Here is a 26,934-nt window from a genome sequence, read left to right on the forward strand (position 1 = left end):
GTTGGATGACATGTTGGATGACATATTGGATGACATGTTGGATGACATGTTGGATGACATGTTGGATGACATGTTGGATGACATATTGGATGACATGTTGGATGACATGTTGGATGACATGTTGGATGACATATTTATTACATGCCGGTGCAGCAAGCACGAACATTGGTGATGACGACGCTTGGTGCGTTGTCGTGCTTGTTGGTGTGATGTAGACAGCTGGCTTGTGCTGCCTGCGTGGTGTAGAAAGCTGATAAAGTCCGCACTCACATTCCTGTATTGGACACATTTGTTTAAATCTCGCTGACTTGAGACTTAGAAGTTTGACTTAACATTTCCAACACATTTTTATTTTTAAAAAAATCAATGATAACAATCTAAATTTTTTTAGTGTATTGTAAATACACATCATGCATGTGGTGTCATGTGGCCTATAGTATTTTTGTTTATCGAATGACACCGTTTTACACAACAGTTGTCGCGAATTAAATAACAAACCTCCAATTGACATTTTTTTTTGTCGACCTAAATGTGCCGCACTGAAGACAAAGTTTTCCCAAAAAATAAAACAGTAACGTATCATGGCGTGTAAAACAAATCCCGAATTTAAATTTGACTGTGACGCCGTTTTGTGTCTGAATGCATAGTTTAGACATTGACACGTGTGTCTGTGTGCTTGGTCTAGACTTTGACACCGTCTCAATCTAAACACGTCACTCGCCATTAACGTGCATGTTAATTAGATCCGCCACGGATTATAAATTAATGCAAGCTAAAGGCCGACTTTAAATTATTTCTGATAGCGAATGGCCTATCCCCAAAAGGACAAGGTACATCGAAATAATTAGATGTAATCGAATATTCTGGTGTCTGTTACTGTAAGATGTAATCACGTGGTTGCGATGTGTTTTTATTTTTGAATGTTGGTTTTTCCAAATCACCAAATCCCACATAATCATGTATGTATACATACTTTAAGCACACGTATTTCCAATGTAAAATTTCCTTGTAAATTTTACTTTTAATGTATGTCAATACAACTTAACAATTTTTTTTTGTTTACATGGATTTAGTGCTTATTAAAAAAAAAACTAATACATTACAGTTGTCTTATAGCTTAAGTATTTAGTCGGCCAAAAAGTCTCTTGGCAAACCATTAACCTCGTTTCACTTTTTACAAAGTATGAACCATTAAGTTTCCGTCCCCAGATTTCAATTTAATCTGGCCCCTATTATCCTGCCTTAATTTAATTATCACCGGTGGTCATGTCCACCGGACACCCACACCTCCGAAATGTATTGACCCCCACCGACCAGTCCCCCCATCCCACACACCTCGCTGGTTCGTGCGACACCCAACACGGCTCGTCTGGTATCAGTTTTACAACCGGCTCGTGAAAAAGGACCGTCGTAAACTGGGCCCCCAACAATGGTGCACCTAACAGTTTTAACACTTCATCCCCTGGTCTCCCGATCCGTGACCGGCCGGCCCGGCTGACCATCCGCGCGACACCGCTTAAATAAGGGCGTCCTTATGATCGTGCGTCAAACCGTGTTGGCAAGTCGTAAAAATAAAATACAACCCCAACGGGAATTCCCGTTGTTAGGCGCGCTTAAAAAAAAATGTTTTAAAAATAAAACCAGCGGAAAAACCCGCTGTTCCCCCTTGCTGCATATTTGCGGAGATGGACAAAGGAAGACAATCACTGTATCAAGGCGGATAGCGTCGTAAACCTTGTTTGACTGCAGCGTTTTCGGACGCGTGGATAATAAAACTACTGGTCCCTGGTTCGAAACTCGTTAGCGGCGACCATAATGGGATGACAGCGTGGAATTGTCCGAGCTTGTTGAGGCGATACTTGGACGTCAGGCGGATTAATACAGTTACAAGGATAGCAGGGACTCTATTGTCGGGCGCGAGCCCATTCTAAAAGTCTTGAAATGCCAAAAAAAAAAACAACAACCGGGAGACTCACCAGCTGAAAACATTTCAAAATGGCTGCAGATTTAGCGCTGAGTGTGAAATAAATCCGGCCACTGCGATATTTTTGTGTAGGGCGACTTGCGGAAGATTAAATTGTCATCCGTTTTCTACAGGGAGATGTCCGGAAAACCGGAACAATCAACCGGAAACCGGATCAATACACCGTAATAAAACAAGAGATTGAATATTTGAGAATATCGGTTTGTTAAAATAAAAAAAATTAACGAGGACATTTCCCGCAGATTTTCTTAAATAATTGATTTCCATTACAAGAAATTATCTTACAAAACAATTCCTTGCAATCACATGACTTTTCTACTACAGTAGTGCCAACACTATAGCATTTGTTTCGATGTTTCGACCTAAGGATATTATCAGCGTACTACCGGTATTCATTATGGCGATTACACGAGAATTTACCAGTATCAAAGTAGCTGCCGTGTCCACCAATGTGGTATTTGCGTACTGATTATTTAACAACTAATAAAACACGGCATAGCCCCCCCCCCCCCCCCTTGCCCGCTTTGTAAACCGTTTCTTCGCCCATGCGCGGCGTCTGATCTATTGTCATCGGGAAATCCCGTTCAACTTTCATCGGGTCGCGACGCAGCAAAACCGTTTGCCGGTCCGGGTCTACCTTTTGTGGTCCCGTTTCAACACCAGGTCGATTTGTTGATTCACGTGGTCGATGGGGCCCCGGGAGTGGACAATGCTGACCACGACCTACAGTCTGTGACGGAGGCACTGAGTTTAGGGGATAAAAGCCGGGGGTCAGAATGTAAGCCGTCGACATGCTGGTCAGGACGAAAGGGCCGGTGTTTAGCATGGCCTGACTCATGCTCTTGACCGGGTGTTATTTCTCCTGGTCAAGACTGGCTTGTAACGACTCGGTGTTATCATGACGTAAGACAAATTCACGTTGGTGGTCAATGGCGTGAGATATTGACTGAAGTAGGGGTGGGAATTAAACCCACATTCTCACGTATAAGCTTCAATAGTAACCGATCTATCCAGGGGTATCCATAACGGTACATTCCGTTGGTGAAATAAACTTACACAAAGGATGTATTTCACACACATACACTTAAATAAAATGTGGATTTCACACATCCACTTAAATAAAATATGGATATCACACACATACACTTAAATAAAGTGTGGATTTCACAAACATACACTTAAATAAAGTTTGGATTTCACACACATACATTTAAATAAAGTGTGGATTTGGCATATAAAAATAAAAGTCTGCGTTTGTTTTCTCTTGGCCCCAAGAATTTTCTCCACGGGGAAGTAGGGGTGGGGGGGGGGCTGCTTTAAGTCGTCACGTGCCGAGGGCTGAGTTAGCAGTTGACCGACAACATCCCAGGTTTAAAATAAAGCTAAGGGTTGGGGTAAGGGGGGTGGGGGAGGGTCGGGTTGTGTTGGCTTTTATGAATAAGTTTGGTTTGGATGTGTTTGTTTTCTGGATCACCTGTGTGGAAGTCTGTCTTAGTTGGATGTCTGTGCTTGACCTGTCTGTGTGTCGGTGTGTTGGTTGGTGTGTGTTTGTATGTTGGTTGGTGTGTATGTCGGTGTGTTGGTTGATGTGTTTGTATGTTGGTTGGTGTATGTCTGTGTGTTGGTTGGTGTGTATGTCGGTGTGTTGGTTGGTGTGTTTGTCGGTGTGTTGGTTGGTGTGTATGTCGGTGTGTTGGTTGATGTGTTTGTATGTTGGTTGGTGTATGTCTGTGTGTTGGTTGGTGTGTATGTCGGTGTGTTGGTTGGTGTGTGTTTGTATGTTGGTTGGTGTATGTCTGAATTTTGCTATTGTGTGTATTTGTAAGTGGGTATTGTGTAAGTCTGTGTGTTGATTTGTGTGTATGTCTCTATGTTTTGGTTAGCGTAAATCTGTGAATGTATCGGTCTTTGTATCTATGGATGTAGGCAGGTCATCATATGTCTCTATGATGGTTTTCAGCATGTATACCTTCATGCATATGCCTAGTATGCTTTATTTCTAATTGAACCACAAACATAAATATAGCGTTATAAGTAACTGAATGTGTTTGTAGAAGGAAGTTTATACATTGACGTATGTATGTACATATAAAATGGCACAATATGCACTCAATGACGCTATCGATACAGCTATAATATTTTGGGGGGGGGGGGGTATGGGTTGAGGTTAAGGCCCGCTTACAGTGGCCAGGATTTTTCGACGAGGTTGACATCTCGCGAGTTACATGTGAACGTGACAACACCGGTCAGGTAACACGAGCCGCCTTCAGAGGGCCGCGCACAGAGGGGCCCCCAGCGGCCCACGGCGGACCACAGGCCGATAGGGTTACCGCGGGCCCAATCTGCTGTAGCCTGCAGCGATCTCAGCGGGGGAGGTTCGATCCACGGGGGACAACTCGGAGGTACTGATCTAAATATAGCCTCACGCGTTTCCCCGATCAGTTGATATGTTTGTCAGTAGTCAGGCATCGATGTTAAATATGTTCTAAAATGGCACGAGGACACACATACGGCACATTATGTTTGGACTTCTTCCTGTCGTATCTTACAACCAGAGGACCCAGTTTGAAGCCTAGTTTGTTTTCTTTAACAAATGGCATTAATTACACACACATACACCCCCATATATATATATATATATATATATATATATATATATATATATATATATATATATATATATATATATATATATATATATATATAAAAGATTATATATTGCAATTTAAGCATATGGAAATAAAAATATCTCCTTTGATTCTATATTGACCAGACTTCTATATTTTACCTGTACTTACCTAACCCTCCCCTCCTCACTCCAACACCCACGCCTCATCAATATCTAAGTTCACGATTAACGATTTTCGTCTCAGTACGGAAAGGTTAATTGAATATATTTTCCCAAATGACCAAATACTTTTATTCTTTATGAAAAAAATATAAAGGAAATGACTAAAAGCTTATAAGTCATGTTTTATTAATTTAAAAGTGTATATTCGGCATATTCCCCATGAAATGGGAGGTTGAGTTGCTACTATTGTAACCTAATGGGAAACAACTTCTCTAGAGTTTTTAAGACCATCGACAGACCAAATGTTTATACTAGGTCGGAGCTGACGCACTGGGGCGAGGGGGAGACCACTCACCGTACGTCATTACCAACGAACGATAACTCGGGCAAACTCTTCACTACCAATTGTGATGCGAGCGTGTGAAGAAAGTTGAAAAGAATTGTTAATGTGTGTGGAATGAAGCGCTTAAGATATTTTTTTAACTTTTTTTTTTAAAAGTGTGGGGGGTGTCAAATAAACGCTCCGCTCTTAAAACCTTTTCATCGAATTGTTAACTTTAATTGAGTGCACAAACTCAAATCTTATTGAAAACTTAAAACATTTGCTCTTTACCAACTTATCTTACCTGCTCCGATTATTTTTTTCTCATCCACCTTCTACACTTTCTAAGCATCTTTTTTTGTTCAAATTAAAAAAAAAATGATATGAGTAGTGTATATCTGTTCTTACAATAGAATCAATAGTTCTTATTAGTAGAATTTAACAATTAATTACCTGCTTCTGTTTTTGTTCTCTCCAGATAACGGTGCCGACTTCTATCCTGGTTACCAAGGTTACGGGGAGTTCTTCATGGGTCAGCCCCAGGACGGGCCACCCCCCGGGCTGACCTTCCTGCCCCCATCACAGGGGACGCCGCCCCTGAACATGGAGCCGGGCATGCATCCAGCGGGCAGACACCTAGGTGTGTATGACGCCTTTTCTTACCTGTAGTTTAGCCACCCCTCCCTCCCCACAACGTATGATTATCATGAACGGTGACATCTTACATCAAGATTATTGTTAACTAACTAAAATACCAAGCCCGTATTACGAGATTGTGATTGTATTCACGTTTTGGTGATTGAAAATCACGCTTTTAGAGTACTTACGTGACATCAGACTCACCAGGTTGGCGTGACAGTGTCACGTTTTGACATCACACATGAAAGTGTCACCATTCGACATCACGTTGCTAACGTGGCACGTTCACGTGACCACTATGGTATTGTCGCGTGACCGTAATGACAAGGCCACGCGACCAGTGTGACAATTTCACGCGACTAGCGTGACACTATCACATGGGTAGTGTGACAACATCACGGTGGAACTGAACAGCTTCCAGAAATCTCCATGAAAAGATGAACGGATAACTGTTTTATGGCAAGAGGAAGAGAAGGGGGTGGCGAGGTGGAGGTGATATCTCTTTACAGCAGACGTTTGACAATCTAACAGAGGCGTCATCCACTTCCGGAGAAAGTTCCCTCCGAGTTTGAAGTTCCACCAAGGAAACGTGGAGGGGGTGGGGGAGTCAGGGCGGTGATTTCTCTTGATGGCCCGTGCAGGGGATGAGCCTGTCATATCTGAGCCCGGGGATGACCGCTGGAGCGGGGACCCACATCTCCCGACCCCAGTGAGGCTGGCGATTTATCTCCCCCTGCCCGGGGAGGGAACTCCACATCTTGCGAGATGGCGTTTCCGTCCCATTTTTAAAAGCACAAATCACAAATATGGCCGCTCGCATAGATCCCCTGCGCTGATATTCCCTGGCGTTGGGGTTATAATGGGATTCCCCCTCCACGGACACACACACACACACACACATCCCTCACAGATAGACAGAAAAGAACAATAACCCCAGTATGAATGATGCAGTCTTTGACAAAGTTGAGTTTTATGTAGCATAAACCTGACAATCAAAAGTCATTTCTCATGACAAAACAAATTTCATCAAGAGTTACATTTGTATTGTGTTCATATATAAATATGGAATTACTATTAAAATATTATTTTAATATGGAATAAGTCAAAGAGTTTTTACTTTAATTTTGTTTTTATTTCTACCCGTATGGGATTGTAATTAATTAACAAGTATTTTAGTCAACATCATGCACAAAAAAATCAAAACAACGATAAGGGACTTCCTGCTGAGCCGCCATGCTTGTCGCTACATCCGGGTTTCTCTCATTAGGTCGTATTACATCCATCTCCATCCAATATTTAGTACTTAACTAACTAATATTAACAAAGAAAGAATTTTCCGCTAGGTGTCGCTATATAAACAATTCCTCAACCAATCGTCGTTACCGCTGGGGTTGTTTAAATTTTCATTATCTTAAATTAGCTTTAATTACTAATGTCACGGACCAGTGGAATAAGATCCTGGTGTATTTGTCTTCCATTTCGACCACCGATACATACAAATTATTACAAATACAATACACATTCAGTGGGAAATTGACTACCACTATTCTGAAATTTAAAGTGGTCTTTTCTGTTTGTTTTACAAATGCGAAATATAAACTAGCTTTAAATTGTTTATCTGAAACTAGGCTACTGAAACAAATTCCTGTGACATTTTGCTGCGATATTTTCTAAAAGTCTTAGAGAAAATCCGGATTTTTAGATAAACATAGGCTCTAAAATAGAATGTATTGGAAATCTCTGGAACAGACGGACTTTATTTTCCCGGAAAGAAAAAAAAGTATTTAAAAAAAATATATATTTGCATTGGAATGGGGGACGATGTCATCTGAGGGGGGTGGGGGTGGGAGGGGGTGAAAGGGGGTTGGGAGCTGTACAAGATTTAGTCTAGAACCCAGCCTAGGCTCCCACCCCTCCCCCATCACTCCCTACGGCTGGGACGGGGATTCCCGTAGAGCCTAAAGATTCCAGATCGTCTATCAGTCGCGGGGCAGGGGGGGGGGGGGGGGAGTTATTCCAGCGAGTGCCCGGCATCTCGAGTTCTGCCCCTGGGGGCCGGGGGACATCGATTTTGGGGGCCGTCCTGTCAGGCGGGCTGCAGCTAGCCCGAACTGCGGTGCTGTGACAGTTTAAGTTTTATAATCATTTGTCGATTACCAGCCGCTTCTCTCCCCCTGCTCACAATCCCACAATCCCTTCCTTCTGAAAATCGTTTTCTATAGGGCACCTTCTTGAGCCCCTCTTCCTAGCCCGCGATGCTAAAAATAGAAAACTGCCCTAAAAAGTTGTAAGAAGGTGCTAAAGCTTCCGTTCCGCGCGAGTTTTTAGGGTTGAGTTTAGCTCAGGTTTTCGGGATTTATTCACGAGGGTTTAAACCCCACGAGACTTGCGACGGATGTTGGATGGTGGCTATTTATAGATCTAAGCTCACATGCCGTGTACTCTATGAGACGACGGAGCTGTTTATATATGAATTGAGCTTAAGCTCCGGTTTTCAAATCTTTCAGCTGCATTACTTCCTGTTTAAACTGGAGCTAAAATGTCGATCAAAGTTGTTGAAACGTCGAACTAGACATCTTTAAAACTTTCCTATGGTATTGATGGGTAGCGCATCGTCGGTCAATAGCGTCCATCCCATATATACATAACACCACAACCATTCAGCCGTCATAGATTTTGGTAAAAGATGTCCCTGTTTTCACTGGTGTCGCTTTCATTTACAAATTTGAGTCGCGTTCACCAAGTTTAAATAAAAACACTTTTGACAAAAAGTTTTTAAAAAAAGTTAATAATTTCGAAAATGTATCAGATTTATACTCATATTATGGTATCTGTGTTTTGAAATTTTAATTAGTCTGTGAGTTCTTATGTAAGGTTTTATCTGCGTTTTAACTAAGTGGTTGTATCTAGTATATGTGTGCTTATGAATTGTTTACGTTTATTAAGTATGTGTTCACATTATGTTTAGTTTTTCAGCTCCATGTTTTGAAACATTTATTATGTAGGCCTATATGTTCATATATTCTATTCGTAAAAGTACTATGCGCGTACAACTTCTACTCCCAAATGAAGCCCAACATAAAAACGAGGAGAATGGCGATGTGGAGATAAATCTTCTCGTTTATCCAGAGCCCTAAATCGCCCAAATCTCTCCCTCCATCCCCCACCTCCCCCATCACATTTTTTGTTATCATTCGCTTCCTACTCAATTAGAAAAGAATCGATCCACGGACCTTCTCAGAAGCCCTGTTAATCGAAAAGGGTTAAAATAGCGTCTGTCGACAAGCGCCCCTCCCCCCACCACCCCACCCCTCACAGTGTCTTGACAACGTGACTTCGATAAAGGTCACGACGCTGGGGGTGGACAAGGAGGGGTCCACGTTGTGTTGGGGGTGGGGGGGGGGTGTTCATAATGAGATGCAGGTCCAGTGGAGAGAAAAAAAACTTTCAAGACTTGCGGGATATTAGCAGTAATTAGACGAAGACAAATGGTAATGACCGTCATAATAACACTTCAGGTGTTATTTTATGTCTGGATGTCGTTCAGCTGTTTTTGAGATTTGGTGTTTAAAGTCAAGTAGTGGATATTAGCTAGAAGATCCCAATTTGACAGCATACTATTACTACCCAGCAGACCCTCATTGTCCTATTGAACCCATTTAGCCCGACAAACCCCATTTTGCCCGACTACTCAGCCCTCTTGTTACCTTAACTACGAAACCCATACTTCTTAAATTTAATACCCTGTTTCAAAAGCGTTTCCTGCATTGTACGGGTGCTACCAAATATACAACAGTTTCAACAATCACATAAACATCACAACTATGAAGTGCCTCCACAAAAAGCATGTTGCGATCCCCTATCTGCCTTTGACAACCATCGATCGTCATTTAACTTCCCTGTTGGTCAGACGCCTATGTTAGTCGTATGACCTCAGTTGTCAGACGCCTATGCTAGTCGTATCGCCTCAGTTGTCAGACGCCTATGCTAGTCGTACCGCCTCAGTTGTCAGACGCCTATGTTAGTCGTACCGCCTCAGTTGTCAGACGCCTATGCTAGCCGTACCGCTTCTGTTGTCAGGTGTCTGAATACAAACAGCGTACACGTCTACCTCCTATTAGCTCACGCCGGCCCCCAACCACTGATGCACGTGCAGCCTGGGACATTTACAATCACGGGACTCGCGTGAAAACATGGAGCGTGAACCGAAAAACAAAGGACTCATGTTGTTCAAGGGACACAATGCAGGAAAACTGTTGCCCTATCCGGTATCAGTGCGCATGTCAATGGTCACATGCGCAGAGAGTAACAGCTTGCAGGCCTGGAGTCGCCAGGCACTGAGGCGAAGAGGCGCAAGTGGCGAATGTCGCCTGCAAACAAAACATGCGCTCAGTGCTCCATCAGATCTGAATGGGGAGCGGCGACAATAGGACATCGTTGAGAATAGAATGGGCGAGCTAGGGGAAGTTAGATCACAGAGCCATTGTTCTTTTAGAGAATAGCTTAGAGGGGCTTTTAATTCCTGAACTACCGGTAATAAAGGCAATCGTTAATATCCTTAAAAAGTTGTATAATGTATTTACGTGTTATATATATATATATATATATATATATATATATATATATATATATATATATATATATATATATATATATATATATATATATAATTTAAATATATATACATGTGTGTGCGTGTGGGCTTCGCGCTTGTATATAAATATTATTGTAGATTTAAAATAAATTTTAGTAATTTTTCGACTGGCTTAATGCGTTCTTAATTAAATGCCCATACGATTTACTTCGCTGGCTACTAAATTGCAGTTGTTAAACATTTCAAACATCTAATTAGGCGTAATTAAGAGCATCATGCTGATTTTGTCCGAATATATTCGTTTGTTAAAGATTCGATCTTATGAGATTGCTTACACAAGACCAATAAAAAGTGAAGCAACTTTAAAGACCGTTTTCTATTTTTTGTTGTTTTTTTTTTAAAGCAACATCTGTATTTTATAACCGCCACCTTTTTGTACTAAAAATGTGACATCAAAATAGATTTCGATATTTTCAGTAGAAACTGTTTTCTAATCCGGTTACCGGCGGGCTCAACTCCCGCCCGCCCGTGGGGGTGTGCGTGTGGATCGGGTGTCGGGGCGTCACCGGGGCGCGTGCGTCACTCCCCCTGTCACCAGCGGGCCGCGGACTGATTTGCATGTGTGACGTCTGCTTGCCGCTACGTGCGTGTCCCGACCCCCTTGCTCACACGACCACTGGGGTCACGTGACCCCCGAGAATACACGTCATTTCTGCTCATCCAGCCTATCCATCCCGTGCCCCAACACCTCGATCTCCTGACAAAACCAATCTATCTACTCTACACTGAGTCACAACAATTTTAAAGCCTACACTGTTTTAGTCATAACAATTTTAAAGTCTACACTGTTTGAGTCACAACATTTTAAAAAGTGGTCTGAACATATACAATCATATCGATCGGCGTGGTCGAATTTTGGAGCTGAAGACTACAAATCCTAAAGTCTCGAGTTCGGATCTCGGGATGGAGTCGGTGTGGCGTACCCAACTCACGTTTGATAAATTATGGCGGATGAGCTTAACGATAACCATGCTTTATTCAGATGAACTCTGCTTCATCTGCTTCACGTGTCTTGGGCACGAAATGTAAAAGAAGAAGACAGAATTCCATGCTTATTTCCTTTTCAATTTTTTTATATGTTAACTTTTAACACAAGATTTATTTTCAAATAGTGCTGTTTGATTTAAAAAAAAAATGTTTAAACAGTATCTCAAATGTGTCAAACATTAAATCAAACTTTAAAACCTTGATTAAAAACATATTTTCATTACTTCAAAAAGTAACATGAGTAAGTCTTGTCTTCATAACCCCTCAACTAACACCGTAGGGGTGTACAGTCATGGGGGGGGGGGGGAGGGCAATGTATTTAAACATGTAGGTTACTACAATAGAAATAACGGGTGAAGTTACTTTAAGAATAAGTGGGGGTAGATATATCAATACATCTGATGTAGAGGAAAACCGCGCTAGCTAACCCGTGGATGGACAAGTCCGACGGACACCCACGGGATCTAGAACCTGGTCCCGAGGGTGGGGGAACTGCTCGGTGTTTCAACCGGTTCCACTTGGTACTGACCCTTGCACTCACCGGCACTGACCACACACGAGAGAGGGAGTAAAAAATTAGTTCTACACATAACAAGAATAAACCTATTGTTTCAAACAGAAGCGTTCGTTATCAAAGAATGGGGGTGGTAAGTCTTGTACCAGTGGGGGGTGGTAAGTCTTGTATCAAAGAGTTTGATGTCTCATATCAAAGACCGGGCGTTGCGTTAAAGTCTCGCGAGATCTCGCGCCGAACCCTCCCTCCACCACACAATGGCGGACATTTGTTCGAGGTGCTATCAAAGCACCAGGGGAGGTAACAACCGAATGTTTCTTTTTCTGAATGGTCTCCCCTTCAACTACAAAATAGACCTTGAAAGAGATCGCGGGTTCGTGGCTTCTAGTTCAATGGTCGCTGTGCGTGTTGTTTTCCCACAAGTTTGTAGCATAAACCGCTGTAACTGCGACCCCCCCTCCCCCAGCAGTTGAAGAGCTACGCCCTGGCTGACCCTCTTAAGACCCTGGTGGCCGGGGTTGTCGTGTTGGGCCAAGTGCTTGAGATTCCTGCTCCGCTGGAAGGTACCGGGGTGTACGCTGCAACACACGGCGTCCTCCATCAAAACTTATCAGTTTATAGTTTTCTTCGCGGATATCTGGTTTTCTCCGCGGATATCTGTAAATGGGTTTTCTGATTATTCAAGAAGTGGATGGGTAACGGTGTGACCGAGTCGTAGAGCACGCGATTACAAACCACAAAGCTCGAGTTCAAGTCCCGTGCCACGAGTCTGCTAGGCGCACCGACATACACACACACAAACATTACGGAGATTACAGCCAGGTATGACTCTCCTCATATAATACCACAGCTATCAACCCCAAAAGTGACAGAGTTATATACACAACGTATAATCTTGACGCATACAGCGAGAGTCAAAACGTTTATGTTACATAATCCACAGTCATATCCTCTTCCATCCAATACTCCCCGCCACATCCTATCCACTTCACATTCGCCAACCTCGTCACATCCTCCCCTCATCCTCTCTCACGACAACTTTCCCCGTACCCCCACCACCTCGTCACATCCCCTCTCTACCATCACCTCCTACCCCATACTTCGCCGAATGAGATTTGAACCGTGCCAGGAATGGCGGTGGTCCCGGCATGCACCATGACAACGCGCGCTTGAATTTTACGCTCTATGTACATCACCCACGTCTGAATGACTCCGTGAGTGAGGTACGACTTTTTTATACCCTCCAATGTTGGGAACTCTCACAAACCTATTCTAAATATGTGTGTGTGTGTGTTGTGTAGCCTAAAACTCGCACAAGAATGACCAATTTCATTATGACTAACATATTTGTGCCTGAATATAGAACATTGGCTTAAACCAGGGGTCTCCAAACTACGGCCCGCGGGCCGGATGCGGCCCGCGATGTCCTCTCATCCGGCCCGCGGATTTTTTTTTGTCCACGGAAAAAACGTTTGTTGGGGATGGCTGAGCAACTTTGTCCAGAAAAATCAAAGACATGCCTGGAAGAAACTGGCCCTCGAAGTGAAATTTGATAGTTAATGCGGTAATCGGACTGAAAAGTTTGGGGACCCCTGGCTTAAACGTATTCTACCGTGTGTACTTTAGTAAGAAAGAAAACACCCCCCTCTAGTGCCGACCACCCCTTTAAAACCTACGTGCTATGTATACTTAAAAATTCCGTAGTTTTACTACTTATCTAGCCCTATTTAAAAATTCCGTAGTTTTACTACTGATCTAGCCCTACTTAAAAATTCCGTAGTTTTACTACTGACCTAGCCCTACTTAAAAATTCCGTAGTTTTACTACTGATCTAGCCCTACTTAAAAATTCCGTAGTTTTACTACTGATCAAGCCCTACACACCACACTATTAGAATCCAATACTTCACAAACTGTTGCCGTTAGAATGTTAGTGCTAGACTAGTTCCTCACAGGCTGCGCGACTTTACCGCAATAAATTTCTTAATTTACGAGAATTTTTGTCGCGAGCGTTAGACAAACATGACGTGGCACTCTACGCCTAGACGCCTGCTGCCTCCAGAGTCCTATCAATCCTCGCACGTACCCTCACTAACCCCAGGGGTACTCACCTACAGGCCACACAAAAATGTTAAGTATGATTCGAACCCCGACTCTACTCACCCCTCCAGAAAAATACAAAAAAAAAGGTAAAACTGTGATTCGAACCCGGAGTTTTAAACTTCGCCACTCACGAAAGAACCTCTTCAAACTGTAATTACCTTCACGCGCATAAGCACGTGCGAGCGCCGGCACCGTGGAGGTAAATGAGCAGGAAGTCTGTGAGCCGTGCATTCGTCACCTCAGCACTAGCTGTCTTCCAACAACTACATCAAAGTTTAGCTACTATTATTTCATAGACCACAGTCCATGAGACAAAGCGCAGTCAACTTCTGTGGCGGACGCATACGGTCTGTATAGCCTTATAAACAAAATCAAATAAAAACATATTCCGTTCGCTGGCACTATTTAAATGTTTTTTTTTCATTTCTATAACTGTTATACAGCCATATGTATACACTCTCTTGGTCCAGATTTCCCATTGTCCAGTAATCCCATAATCCAGATTTAACACTGTCCAGAAATCCCGTAGTCCAGATTTCTCATTGTCCAGAAATCCCATAGTCCAGATTTCTCATTGTCCAGAAATCCCTTTGTCCAGATTTCTCATTGTCCAGAAATCCCATAGTCCAGATTTCTCATTGTCCAGAAATCCCATAGTTCAGATTTCTCATTGTTCAGAAATCCCTTTGTCCAGATTTCTCATTGTCCAGAAATCCCATAGTCCAGATTTCTCATTGTCCAGAAAACCCATAGTCCAGATTTCTCATTGTCCAGAAATCCCATAGTCCAGATTTCTCATTGTTCAGAAATCCCTTTGTCCAGATTTCTCATTGTTCTGAAAACCCATAGTCCAGATTTCCCATTGTCCAGAAATCCCATAGTCCAGATCTCCCATTGTCCAGAAATCCCATAGTCCAGATTTCTCATTGTCCAGCAATCCCATAGTCCAGATTTCTCATTGCCCTTAACTCTCCTAGTCCAGATCTCCCATCTCGCTTCGACCAATCGATGACTGTTTCTGTAAGATCCGGCCATGCGCTTCCGGTCGTGTAGTGAGACCGGTGCCGGCTTCCGCCTCACCCTGCCGGTTCCCCTGCCGGGCAGCTGTCAAACTCATTTTGTGAACCGGTCAGCCGGATCGAGTGCCGCGCAGACGGGGATGTAACGTGATACGGGAGTCTGGGAGCAAAGCAAAAACCGGCTCTGAGATTTCCATGGCTCTGGATGGCCCCTGACGGCTCTCGGGGCCGAGAGAGGCTCGGTGTGACGGTGACGCGAGCTGGATGGTGAGCTCATCTTTATACCCTCGTCCCCCTCTAAAGACGAGCCGTCTTGAGTTTCTGCTCCTCGCCGTGGGGTGCCGGCAGATAAAAGGGAGGGGAGATCCTCTTTGATGGTTGTGTTACGCGTGTTGACAACACGGGCGTCACGTGGTATATACCTGAGAGACAGGCTGAGCTGTGGTATTAAAAAAATAAAACGAAAAATACCAAACCGTTTTATAGTGTAAAGCTGCAGCATTGTCAGCGAGTTGAGTAAATGAACTTTTACATTGTAGAAACCGTGAACGTCAGGCGATACTAAGACAACGCGTGTCTATAAAGGTATTACAATGACATCAAGAAGAAGAGTTTGAGATAGGAAACAATTGAGAGAAATGTCTTGTTATTTTCATATTTAGCGCATTACCATCATCGTAAGCAACAGCATCATCACCCGTATCAACATCTGTATCATCGCAAATACAACCATACGCTAAACTATCAGTCTTTAAACAAGCATCAATACCAGCCGCAGCATGAATACAACCTTCAACACCAACATCTACACAAACATCAACATCATCCTCAGTTCAAGTATGAACATGTGCATCAATACCAATACAAACGGTATTTGAGATCTGAACCCGTGCCTCCTATCCATTACCCAATACTGATTGATCCTACTACCCCGCCCCTGCCCTTAACGTATACAAATACACTTCTCTCTATTTACTTTTTCAATTTCGTTTCGTTTACGCAACAGGTACAAGCTGGAAACAAACTTACTCGCGCAGAGAATTCTGGGTGCGAAGTTCCATAATGTGCAATCTCACCTGAAGAGGTGGATTATTTCCCACTTTTGTTGCGTAAACTGTCTTACCGGTGCGGCAGAGGTCGCGACCCCCGGGCCGGGATAGAACAATGTCCGAACTGTTTTTGATCTTAGATTGGTTCTATTCATCCTCCAGCCCTGTGTGATTTTGTTAAAAGATATTTTCTGAGGTCATTAATTTACTAGGCGTTTGTTCAATGTGGACAGCGAGGAAGATGTAAATTGGTAAGAATGTAAACAAACAGAGTTAGAGCCAAGAAGCACGGACCTCCTAGAGACTTGCACTAGAACTTTGAAGCCAGACCCTAATGAAACTCGAGCTAGCTACTCACGTTTTTCTTTGAGGCGGGGGTTGTAATTTTAGGCTGTACTCATGTGCCCCTGGACGGGCACAGAGAGCCATGGATGTATCGGTCGTCTGCTAGGGTTTAGAATCGGCGGGAGGTGGGTGAGATAACTCAAGCAACATGGCCATAAAGATGAGTTGAGGGTTAGGATTAGTAAAATATGGTCATAGGGTTCATAATGCATGGTTAAAAAGGGGAATTAGTGTTAGGTTTAAGGTTAATAAAACTTGGTCACAAGGTGGTTTAAGTTTTAGTAAATCAAGATTGGAAAGTTTTGGTTAGGTTTTATAATACGCGGGTTATTAAAACGACTTGGGGTGTTCACGTAAGTATTGGTAAAACATGGTTTAGATAATATTAGGTTGCATCAACCAAATCAACTGCTGTTTCTGTTATAAGTGAAAGATACAGGATTGAACCTTCATGGGGCGTTACTATTTGTACAATACAGCATATCTTTATATTTGATTCTTGTGAGCTCTTTATGCTTTTGGTTGGTGATCGAATGTGGTTGGATCTGTAGACTCATGAAGATCTTGACATAAAGAATACTCTAGAAGAAAAACAACATCTACAGTTGGAAGAAAGATTCCTTCGTGTTCATCTGTATATCTGACGTTCGTTTAGCTTACTATTCTAATTTTTGCCATCTGAAATTTTCATGTACATTAGAGGGTATCTTTAGTGGAGTGGGGTGGTTAGTGTTTTATGGAGTGGGGTGTCTGGTGTTTTGTGGAGTGGGGTGTCTGGTGTTTTGTGGAGTGGGGTGTCTTTTGTTTTGTTGAGTGGGGTGTCGGGTGTTTTTATGTAGATTGTTTAGTGAGGTGTCTGGTGTTTTGTAGACTGTAGATTGTGTAGTGGGGTGTCTGTGTTTTTATGTAGATTGTGTAGTGGGGTGTCTGTGTTTTTATGTAGATTGTGTAGTGGGGTGTCTGTGTTTTTATGTAGATTCTGGAGTGGGGTGTCTGTGTTTTTATGTAGATTCTGGAGTGGGGTGTCTGTGTTTTTATGTAGATTGTAGAGTGGGGTGTCTGTGTTTTTATGTAGATTCTGGAGTGGGGTGTCTGTGTTTTTATGTAGATTCTGGAGTGGGGTGTGACACTAACCAGTTTTGACACATCTCTGAAAAGCCGCCCGCGTGCTAGTCGGAGTTCCCTAGGCGCCGAGTAGTGAGGACCTTGATCAGAGTTAACTGGAAGCGAAAGGGGCGGTCAGGCCTAGCGAGGTGTGCGATGGCTGGGAGATTAGGTGCAGGCGGGGAGGGCGCGTCGTTTAGGCTGGAGGGTGTGGGGCGCGACCTACGGGGAAGTTCTCTTTAAGTCTTCTCGTGGTGTCTGTGTGGAGTTTGAGTGTTGAAGAAATCTTCGAAATTTCGGTTTCGTTATACATTTTTTAGTTGAACTTTAATTGGAGTGGGGGGGGGGAGTTGAAAAATCCTTTTGATTTTTTTAATAATTGTTGTGCTGGTTTCTTACACAATGGGCAGCTGATGGCGTCTGGAAAGAGAATAGTTGGTCCCCTTGATTAGTATAGATCTCCAAGTGTGCATGCACACAGAGTAACTTTAGCTCAACATAGACGAGTCTTAACTCAAGCGTGACGTCTCACAGACACATGCGAGCATGTGTTGGGAGCCACATCCGGAATTCTCCGGCACCCAGGGGCACCGGAGTGTGAGTGACGCATGCGCGTGCTGGTGTATGTAAGCCTGCGAGTTACGTAGGTCAAGGACGGTTTGGATCGTACAGCTCACACCCCGTGTCTTTGGTGCTCAGAATTCCTAGCGTTACCCTCACTCTCCCCCTCTCATCACACTCTCCCCCCTCCCCCCCTCCCAACATACTCACACTTTCACATCACATCCCCTCACCGAAATACATATACACATACATGCCCAACATAGAAATAAAAAAAGTCACCGTGATGATTTATTAAATAGCGATGTCAGTCAGATTATGACTTTTTACCCTATGACATTCACGCGACACGTGAAGTCTCCGCATGACTGCACACAAGTTTCAAACAAGTCCCAGAATGTTTTTGACAGCCACAACTTATCCCAAGAATCCCTGTGTATGTTGACACAAGACATAGTCCACATTTAAATAGCCAGAACTAAGATATAAAAACAACTTTCTCCTCTGCGGTAATTAAAGTCTTTGTTGTTTAGCTACAAGTGAAGAACTTGAACAAGATGTTTGTACTGGTTGTTCACTCACAACAAAACGTGTGCGTCGTTTATCTCTCTTGAACCTAATTCTAACAGAACCATATCCGTTTGTTCTTTCTGTAGTTCTAACATTAACTGACAGAACTTGTTGATGTTCAAACGTACACACCATTTTAAAGTTTTGAACCAAGTCCGTACCTCAATCCACCCTACCCAGAACTTGTTGACTTTAAAACTTACGCACCATTTTAAAGTTTTGAACAAACTCCATACCACCACCTACCCCACACCCCCACCCTCTCAGCTGACGCGTCACTCACGTGCTCGCCCGTGTACCCTCAAGCACGCCGTTAGGACCGTGCATCAGACATCAACTTGACAACTCACGTCTGCGCCTGTTGTGGTCAGCCCCGGGTCATTCTTGACACTTGTCCATCTCTCGCGCTGCCAGACATTTCCTGCATGCGTTCACATCGCCACTTCCCGTGGCACTCACACCACTAAACCTGTGGCCCGTGCATATCCTTGCCTGATAGGTGTCTAAATATACATATGTTCTCATCAACAAAACTTCGACAAATGAAAACTATTGATGAAATTAGACAAAGTCTACGTCAAAGAAATGTCCACAGAAATCCACATATCAAAATACTGCATTTTATTTTATCAAAACCTGAACAATTATGTTAAGCAACATTGATTTAAATTTATTCGATTTTTAAACTCCAGATATCATCTCTCTTAATTATTACAAAATAAAAAGTCATCACATTGTGAGTAAAACTACCACAATGTATTTTGTTAGTTTGTTCATGATAAAAGTCAATATAGATGTTTTTAATATCGATGTTATTCTAGTATCTGTTTTTTTTTATTTTTTCCATCACTAGATGTAGATTTCCCGTTTCTTATTTTAGTACCGGTAGTTTGATGCCTCCCATCCCTAAAACTAAAATGTTTGATTTCGTTTCTTATTTTAGTATCTGTAGCTTAATGCCTCCTATAGCTTGATTGGGGTTTTCCCGTTTCTTATTTTAGTACTTGTAGCTTAATGCCTCCCATCCCTAAAACTAAAATGTTTGATTTCGTTTCTTATTTTCCCAGGCATAGGACCAGACGGACAGTTCCTGCCCGGGGATATGATGCCTCCCTCCTCCACCCCAGAACCCATGGGGCCCCACGAGCCGTTCGGCATGCCCCGAAACATGGGCCACCACTTCAACCCCTCTCTCTCGCCATCCCTCGCGCACCATCACCCACACCACCCGCACCACCAACAGCTACCAGAAATGACGTCAGAGGTTTGGTGACAATTAACCATGGGGCATGCGCCGTAATCGTGAGGTCATTAGCCTTCACGTGAGCTCCTGAGCTTTCACGTGATGTCTCTACCTTCACCTAATCTCGTATGGATCTTGTCTCTTCCCCAACTTCAACAAATCACCAACCAAACCCCAACATTTCAAGGCTGGCCTGTTCTCTTGTCCCATTGTGTACGCTGGCATCTCATGTATACCAGTAGACCAAACTTTGAGGATACAACTTAGCCAATGTGTTCCGTGCACATTTAATATATTAACCGGATCCTGCTTTCAGAGATATTCAGAATTCTATTCCCAAGCTAACAAGACAATCACTAAAGATGCAAGTTTCAGCCACTAGAAATAAACGATTATCTCCCATGTATTGTGTTGAAACTTATCGTTCAGGAGAAATTTGAATATCGCTTTCATTTTGAGTTAAATTGTCAAGCTTACAATTTGACGCAAGGAAAAGGGGCGATCATCAGACATATACAATTCAAATTAATGCCCCTGGTCGTAAACCTAAACGGTGGGTGTCAAACACCGCGCATGCGCTAAGGTTGTAGGAAGCCATCTTTAACTGGTGATTATTTATTCAGCTACTGGCCAGACGATACATCTACAGTTTACTTGGTCGTCCGGACTTGTCGACGGGAGACACGTGATCGATTCAACCAATCAAGCTCGCCCGTGGATTGTATAATAACGACATCTTGTATATCAGTTTACAGAACTGGTCACGTGATATTTGGAATAAAACTTTTTGAATGACATTTAAAATGGATTCTAAATGACATTTAGATAAGAGCTTAAATGACACTCGAGAAACAGCTTGGCTGAAATTTAAAAACAGCGTGAATGACAAATAACAATAAAGTACGACAATCGTTGAACAGCATGGATGTATTTCCCAGATTCTAGCGAAAGTAGGACTTTCTTTTATGATTTTTTTATCGACTTGGTGATTGATTTTATTGCCCGGGAGATCGATGTAACAGTTTAGTCATTTGAATTTACCTTGAATATCATGTACAGTATAATATAAGATTTCTCTTCTTCATATGTCACTACGTCATAAATTGACATTATGTGACATGAAATATGTTTTTGTCGGTTACATAAGAACTTGAGAATTTGTGACAAATTGTTTTATTTTTCAAATACCTCTTCGCTGAGGCTAGCGATTATTTTTTTTTAAATAATAATTTATTGAATTAATTAATTAATTAATGAACCTGTGTAATGTAACATAATGACGTGTTTGGGGGTAAAGCTGTAAGACAAACTCGTGGTTTTAATGTGTTTAGTTTTTTGCAAATTTCGAGAATGTTCGATGTTAAGTATTGTACATACAGCCGACAACTTTGCTACGAGCATCGTCGTTCATATCATTTAGCGCTTCCTGCGACAGTAGCAGCGCCCCTATTTTCGTTATCGTATCATTGTATTCAATGTTTTTAATGAGACATAATTAATTATTTATGTGATGTCATGATAAATGAGATGGTAAACTTATTGCGTCAAGAAACCAAAGATTTATTTTTTGTTAAAATATAAATAACGCCAGATACCTTGGCGGGGTTAAGATTCGGTGGCAGTGTGGAGAGTTGTCTGTCCAAAATTCTTTTCTTACACGCCAGAGATGAAGTGTGTGAAAAGGTACGATTGTCGAGTAACTGGATACTTTCAGTGATGAATCATACTCAATTTATTGCTTTCTTTTGAAGTCAAAATCAATGTCATAATAAAATCATGCGTTTTAGTCAAATCTAAATTGTCATAATAAAAAAAAAATGTTTTAAAGATGATATTTTTCATGATTTTTGAACACAATTTAAAAACGTGTTCTATCTTACAGCGTTCATGGCATAATATATTTTTACAGTCGTCATTTTATTTCCTCCATTACTCGCATTCTCTTTCCCGTTCTTTTATAACAACTTGTTTTCAAATTTGGTAAAAGGTTTTAATATTTTTGGCTTTTTCTGCCGGATTTTTTCCACACTATTTAATATTTATTTGGTGTATCTCTCGGAGGCTCGCATGTTTTCAAAGTCTGTGTTCCTACCCTGTTACTTGGGTTCAAATAGTGTTCCTTTTGGTTAGGGTTTAGGGGGCGCTCATACCAGCAACGCAACTCAACTACTACCTAGAGCGAGCTTATACTAGCAACACAACTCCATATAACTACTGTATTTTCACTTGCCGATGTTTAGTAGAAATTGTTTTCAATATAAATCTAGGAAGTTTAAATAGCCTAGTATATGTCTTGAATTTATGATTAAAAAAAAAGCAACACAGCTGCTAAACTTATAAATGTTAGAACTTCCCAAAAATGTTGAATAAAAAACAACAACATAGTTTCACATCCTTTAATTACACAAAACTAATTAAAACGATACCGACGATCGATAAGTCCATTCAAGATTTAATTAGATTTTTTTAATTTGCTTAGATATGTGTTTTACAAAGGAATCAATTTTACAAATCAGCTGCTGTTAGTAATCAGGCAGCTTAGAAATAATTGAATGAATTCATAAAGTCAAAGATTACAAGATTAAAAACAACATATAGTTTATATACACAATTTTTTGAAAATTAAAAATGTTTATTTTACGTTACAGAGTAAGGAAATATTTATAGCATACTGCTAACTATTAGCAAGAATAAAATATTTATTTTCACATGATGTAATATTTTTTAAATTTTTAATTAAATTAGCAAACAAATGGCAAAACATGTGTTCAATGTTAGTTTTACTTAAATAAGACTTCAGTTTTACTTGCTCTTCAAATAAGTCCATTATCTTTCCTTTATTTTTCTTCGTCATTTTACGAGAGTCTCTACATTCAGATAAGTTCGATGGGTCAATTCTGCTTTGTCAGCCAGCTAGGTCATTCGATAGGTCAGTCTGTTAAAGTCATGTTGGTTAGTCTGCTAGGTCATTCTACTAGGTCTGCAATGGTGACCTGTGGGTCAGTTTACGTTGAGTTACTGCTAGCGTTATAGTTCTGGTAGTTCTGGTAGTTCTGGTAGAATGGAAAAGATGGTTGTAATGTTGTGGTAGTGGTTGTTGTATTGGTGTGCTACGGATAGTTTTATGGTTGTTATGGGCTAGTGTTAGTTGTGTGGTAGTATTGTGGTAGTGGTTGTTTCTCTAGCTGTATTGGGCTATTCGTTGTTTGAATAGAGGTCTGGTGGTGGAGGCAACAGTTAGTTTTGTGGTAGTGATGGTGTGGCGGTATTTTTGTGGTAGTGATGGTTTGGTGTTAGTTTTGTGGTAATGACGGTCTGGTGTTAGTTTTATGGTAGTGACAGTAGTTTATGTGTAGTGAAGGTATCGCTAGGCTATCAAAGAGTTCGATGATGAGCGTGAAGATTTGCCCTAGTTCTCTAGATACTGTGCGTTAGCCTCGATTGTGGTAGAAGTTTGTAGACCGGCACAGACAACAAAAACTGGTAAAATTTCAGATAATTTAAATCAACAGTTCTTGCCTTCAAACTATAATCCTTTCAGTTTTCTTTTAACAATTTGCCGAACTACAGAACCTTAAAAAAATATTTTGATTAGTGTTGCTACTGTACAATACAGCGAAAACAATTTATTTTAGAACTATACTTTGATCTTAACTTATATATGTCGCCTGTCATTTAAAAAAAATATGAACGAACAATCATTACTGATGTCGATTAAATACTTTTTTTTAATCAATTAATTTTGTCCTATAATTTATTGAATAAACCTGACCCAAATGTAAGTGTGTAAAATATGTTACTTTGACAAAGTCTTCTCGGGTATGTGATTGGAAATTCGAAGTGAATATTTGCATTCTTCTGTCTATTTGAATCATTTGTGCTTTGTTTTCATTAGATATATGTACTTGAAAAAGCATGATTGGTCGGTAATTGGTTGATGATTGGTCAATGATTGTGTGTATTTCGAGCGTTTTAGTGATTGGAATAAAATTACAATAAATTATTCAGCATTTGTCTTGTTTTTCTTTTGTTACTAATAACGTTAAAATATATTTTGTGTATACCAATAAAAAATATAAAATTTTCACTGCATTTAATGGCAAGAAGGAGAAAATGATTTTACGCCTACGTTTTCAGAAGGTGTTTGAAAAATGGAATATCATCAACACCATAATGTGTATGTTTTGTCTAGCATAGGAACACATCCACATCTCTCATTTAATGTGGATCATAGGTACACAACCACACCTCCCCATCCTCACTATGTGAAGTGTTTCACCACCAAAATAATTGTTCCACGACTCTCAAGTGTAAGCTCCTGTTTTATGTCAGCTCTAAAATAAAATGTGCTACATCGATATTTCACCAGGAAAGTTTGCAACTTAAAATGAAACATTTTAATACAAATGAACTATCACAAGTGTAGTGAAAAAATCTTGCACTTCTTTATCAAGTTTTTAAACAATATAAATCATTAAAATCATCACGGAATTTGTTTAAAGATAATTCGTTTTCACTTTGGCTACGCCCAAACGGTAGCCCTCTCTCCCTCAATGTATCTCCCTCTCTTTCGTTCTCTATGTGGCACTCTCTCACCCTCCCACTCTGAACTTATGACTGGCAACCTCTCTCAACGAAGTACCCTCGAAATATTGTAGTTATAAATACACTATAAAACTACTCACTACTGTTTGTTATCAAAAGTGTTATTCATAAATACTTCATCAAACTACAAAACAACTGCTTGTCTTAAATTGAGAAATACACCATGAAACTAAATACAGATGGTGTATCATGAACCCTTACACTTACAAATACCTCAACATTCTGTCCCACTTTCACGTTACACGTCAAAGTCACCAACATTTTCCAAACGTCAACGTACATAACAATTCTGATCAAGTTGTAAACGTTCCGTCTGAGGACCTAATGGTAAATAGGGTAGACGGAGTAGAGTTCACGTGTTTTTTTTACCACGGTATATGAAGTAATAGTGTGATTAGCATTATACCCTTTACTTCCCTTAACCTGAGTCTAATGAGAAACAGAGATGGCTGGACCCTGAGACTTCCCTCAGAATCGAACTCGAGACTTTCGGGTTAGAAGCCAAGCGTTCTACCTCCTCGACCACACTTGCGGACAAATATTAATATAGTTGTGAATGTGGTAATAAGTTCCGAATCTCCATTTACGTTAAATGTTTATTGTCCTCAAACTTAAAAATAAGCTCGGCGGAATAAAATCTCTTCGCGTTCTGATCTTCAACGACTCTGTGATTGACTTTCAACTATAAGTTTCGAGGATTCATATTTGTCTACAAGAAATATGTTAAATTAAATTCCTATTATATTATCTGTTTGTTACCTACATATATTTTAAAGTTTCCAACTTTTCTTATTGTTCAAAGCACTACAACGGACCAGTCAAGAAAATATGGAAAAGAAATTTGAAAAAGAAAATGTAAGGCCGGCAAGGAAGTTGGGCTATAAACTAAGCGACTTAATTTCATGGCTGATGCGCAGGGTAAAAGGACATTGATTTTCTGGGGCCGAGGTTCGCCTCCGTGGAATTCTTCTAATTTCACACTCCGGCCCTCTCCTGGCCGGATATTGAGATTTAATGCTTAGGCATGCGCTAACAATGACGTCACGGCTTTCTAGCGGTGGTGGTTCTATCACCGGTGGGGTAGGTTTGACCCCACCCACACCCTTCTAACCCTACCCCACCCTCCTGACCCCACCCCCACCCTCCTGACCCTACCCACACACTTCTGACCCATCCCACACCCACCCACATCCAAAAATTATTATTTTATCCATCATCTTCAAAAGCAAAAAAATCCAATTTTAAAATAAAAAATGGTTAAAAAAAACGAGAAGGCTTTCAAAGTTCTTCCACACAAAAATTCAAAAAATACACAAAATAGAAAAACATAAAAGCCATCATGCATATCACATACAGTATAAAAAAAGGCCGCCACACACACACATACACACACACTCAAAAAATAGAAAAACATAATAATTGCCATACATAAAACATAACGTATAAAAAACATAGCCGCCACACAAACATACACACAACATACCAAAAAAAAAAAACAAAGTATCCACCATAAATAACACATACAACATGAAAAGTGCTTACCTACACATTGTATACAATATACAATAATAACAGCACACACATACCACACACAACACAACACCAACACCAACACAACACATAATACAACCCTAACACCCACCAAACGCATTGTACAGAAATCACTCAGCACGCGCAATACGCTTAACACACACATACACACATTGAAAACACACACAACACAGAAAACACACACCAGTGGCGTAGCCAGGATCGTCTCAAGGGGGGGGGGGGGGTTCCAATTTTTACCCGGGGACAAAATTTCGATTTGCACCCCCCTTCATACTTTATATTTATATACCGAGGGGTCTATGGGGGGGGGGGGTTATGACCCACTAACCCCCCCCCCCCCCCATGCCTACACCACTGACACACACATTGAAAACACACACAACACAGAAAACACACCCATTGAAAACATACACAGCACAAAAAACACACACATTGAAAACACACACAACACAGAAAGCACACACATTGAAAACATACATAACACAGAAAACACACACATTGAAAACAGACACAACACATACAGAATGTTCGTAAAATACAGAACACAGAACATGCAACACAAGTCATTAAGCACAACACACACACAACATCCACATAACAACGTAGCACACCACACAGAACACACACAACACACTAAATACACACAACATACACAATATGAATATTTTATAAGTTACATACAGCACACACACAATATTCAGTAAAAATGCATGTGTTAAAAAAAAAGATTTAACACCTATCTTCCGATTCGTTTTTAATTTTAGTGTTGGAAAGGATTCACCTTAACACACAATCAAGTATAGGCCTACGTGTCAACTGGTTATGCGCAATTTAGGCCATTGACTCCGATTTCAGCCTGCTTTTCATTTTGGATTTGCATCCATAGCATTTGTC

The 26,934-nt window shown here is 41.2% G+C and overlaps 1 protein-coding gene across 1 annotated transcript in view; it reads left to right on the top strand.

Annotated features, from left to right (window-relative positions):
- Positions 1 to 22,532, top strand: part of LOC131951970 (LIM/homeobox protein Lhx5) — a 110,693-nt gene extending 88,161 nt beyond the window's left edge. Inside the window, exons 6-7 of the mRNA XM_059314440.1 lie at positions 5,576 to 5,737; positions 19,709 to 22,532. Of these exons, the coding sequence (XP_059170423.1) occupies positions 5,576 to 5,737; positions 19,709 to 19,914 (368 nt within the window). The 3' untranslated portion in view covers positions 19,915 to 22,532. The remainder of the gene's footprint in view (positions 1 to 5,575; positions 5,738 to 19,708) is intronic.
- Positions 22,533 to 26,934: the final 4,402 nt, after the last annotated feature.

The sequence above is a fragment of the Physella acuta genome, unplaced genomic scaffold (genome assembly GCF_028476545.2).
Source record: "Physella acuta isolate Inbredline_101_S28 unplaced genomic scaffold, ASM2847654v3 ptg000841l, whole genome shotgun sequence".
Classification (NCBI taxonomy): Eukaryota; Metazoa; Mollusca; class Gastropoda; family Physidae; genus Physella; species Physella acuta.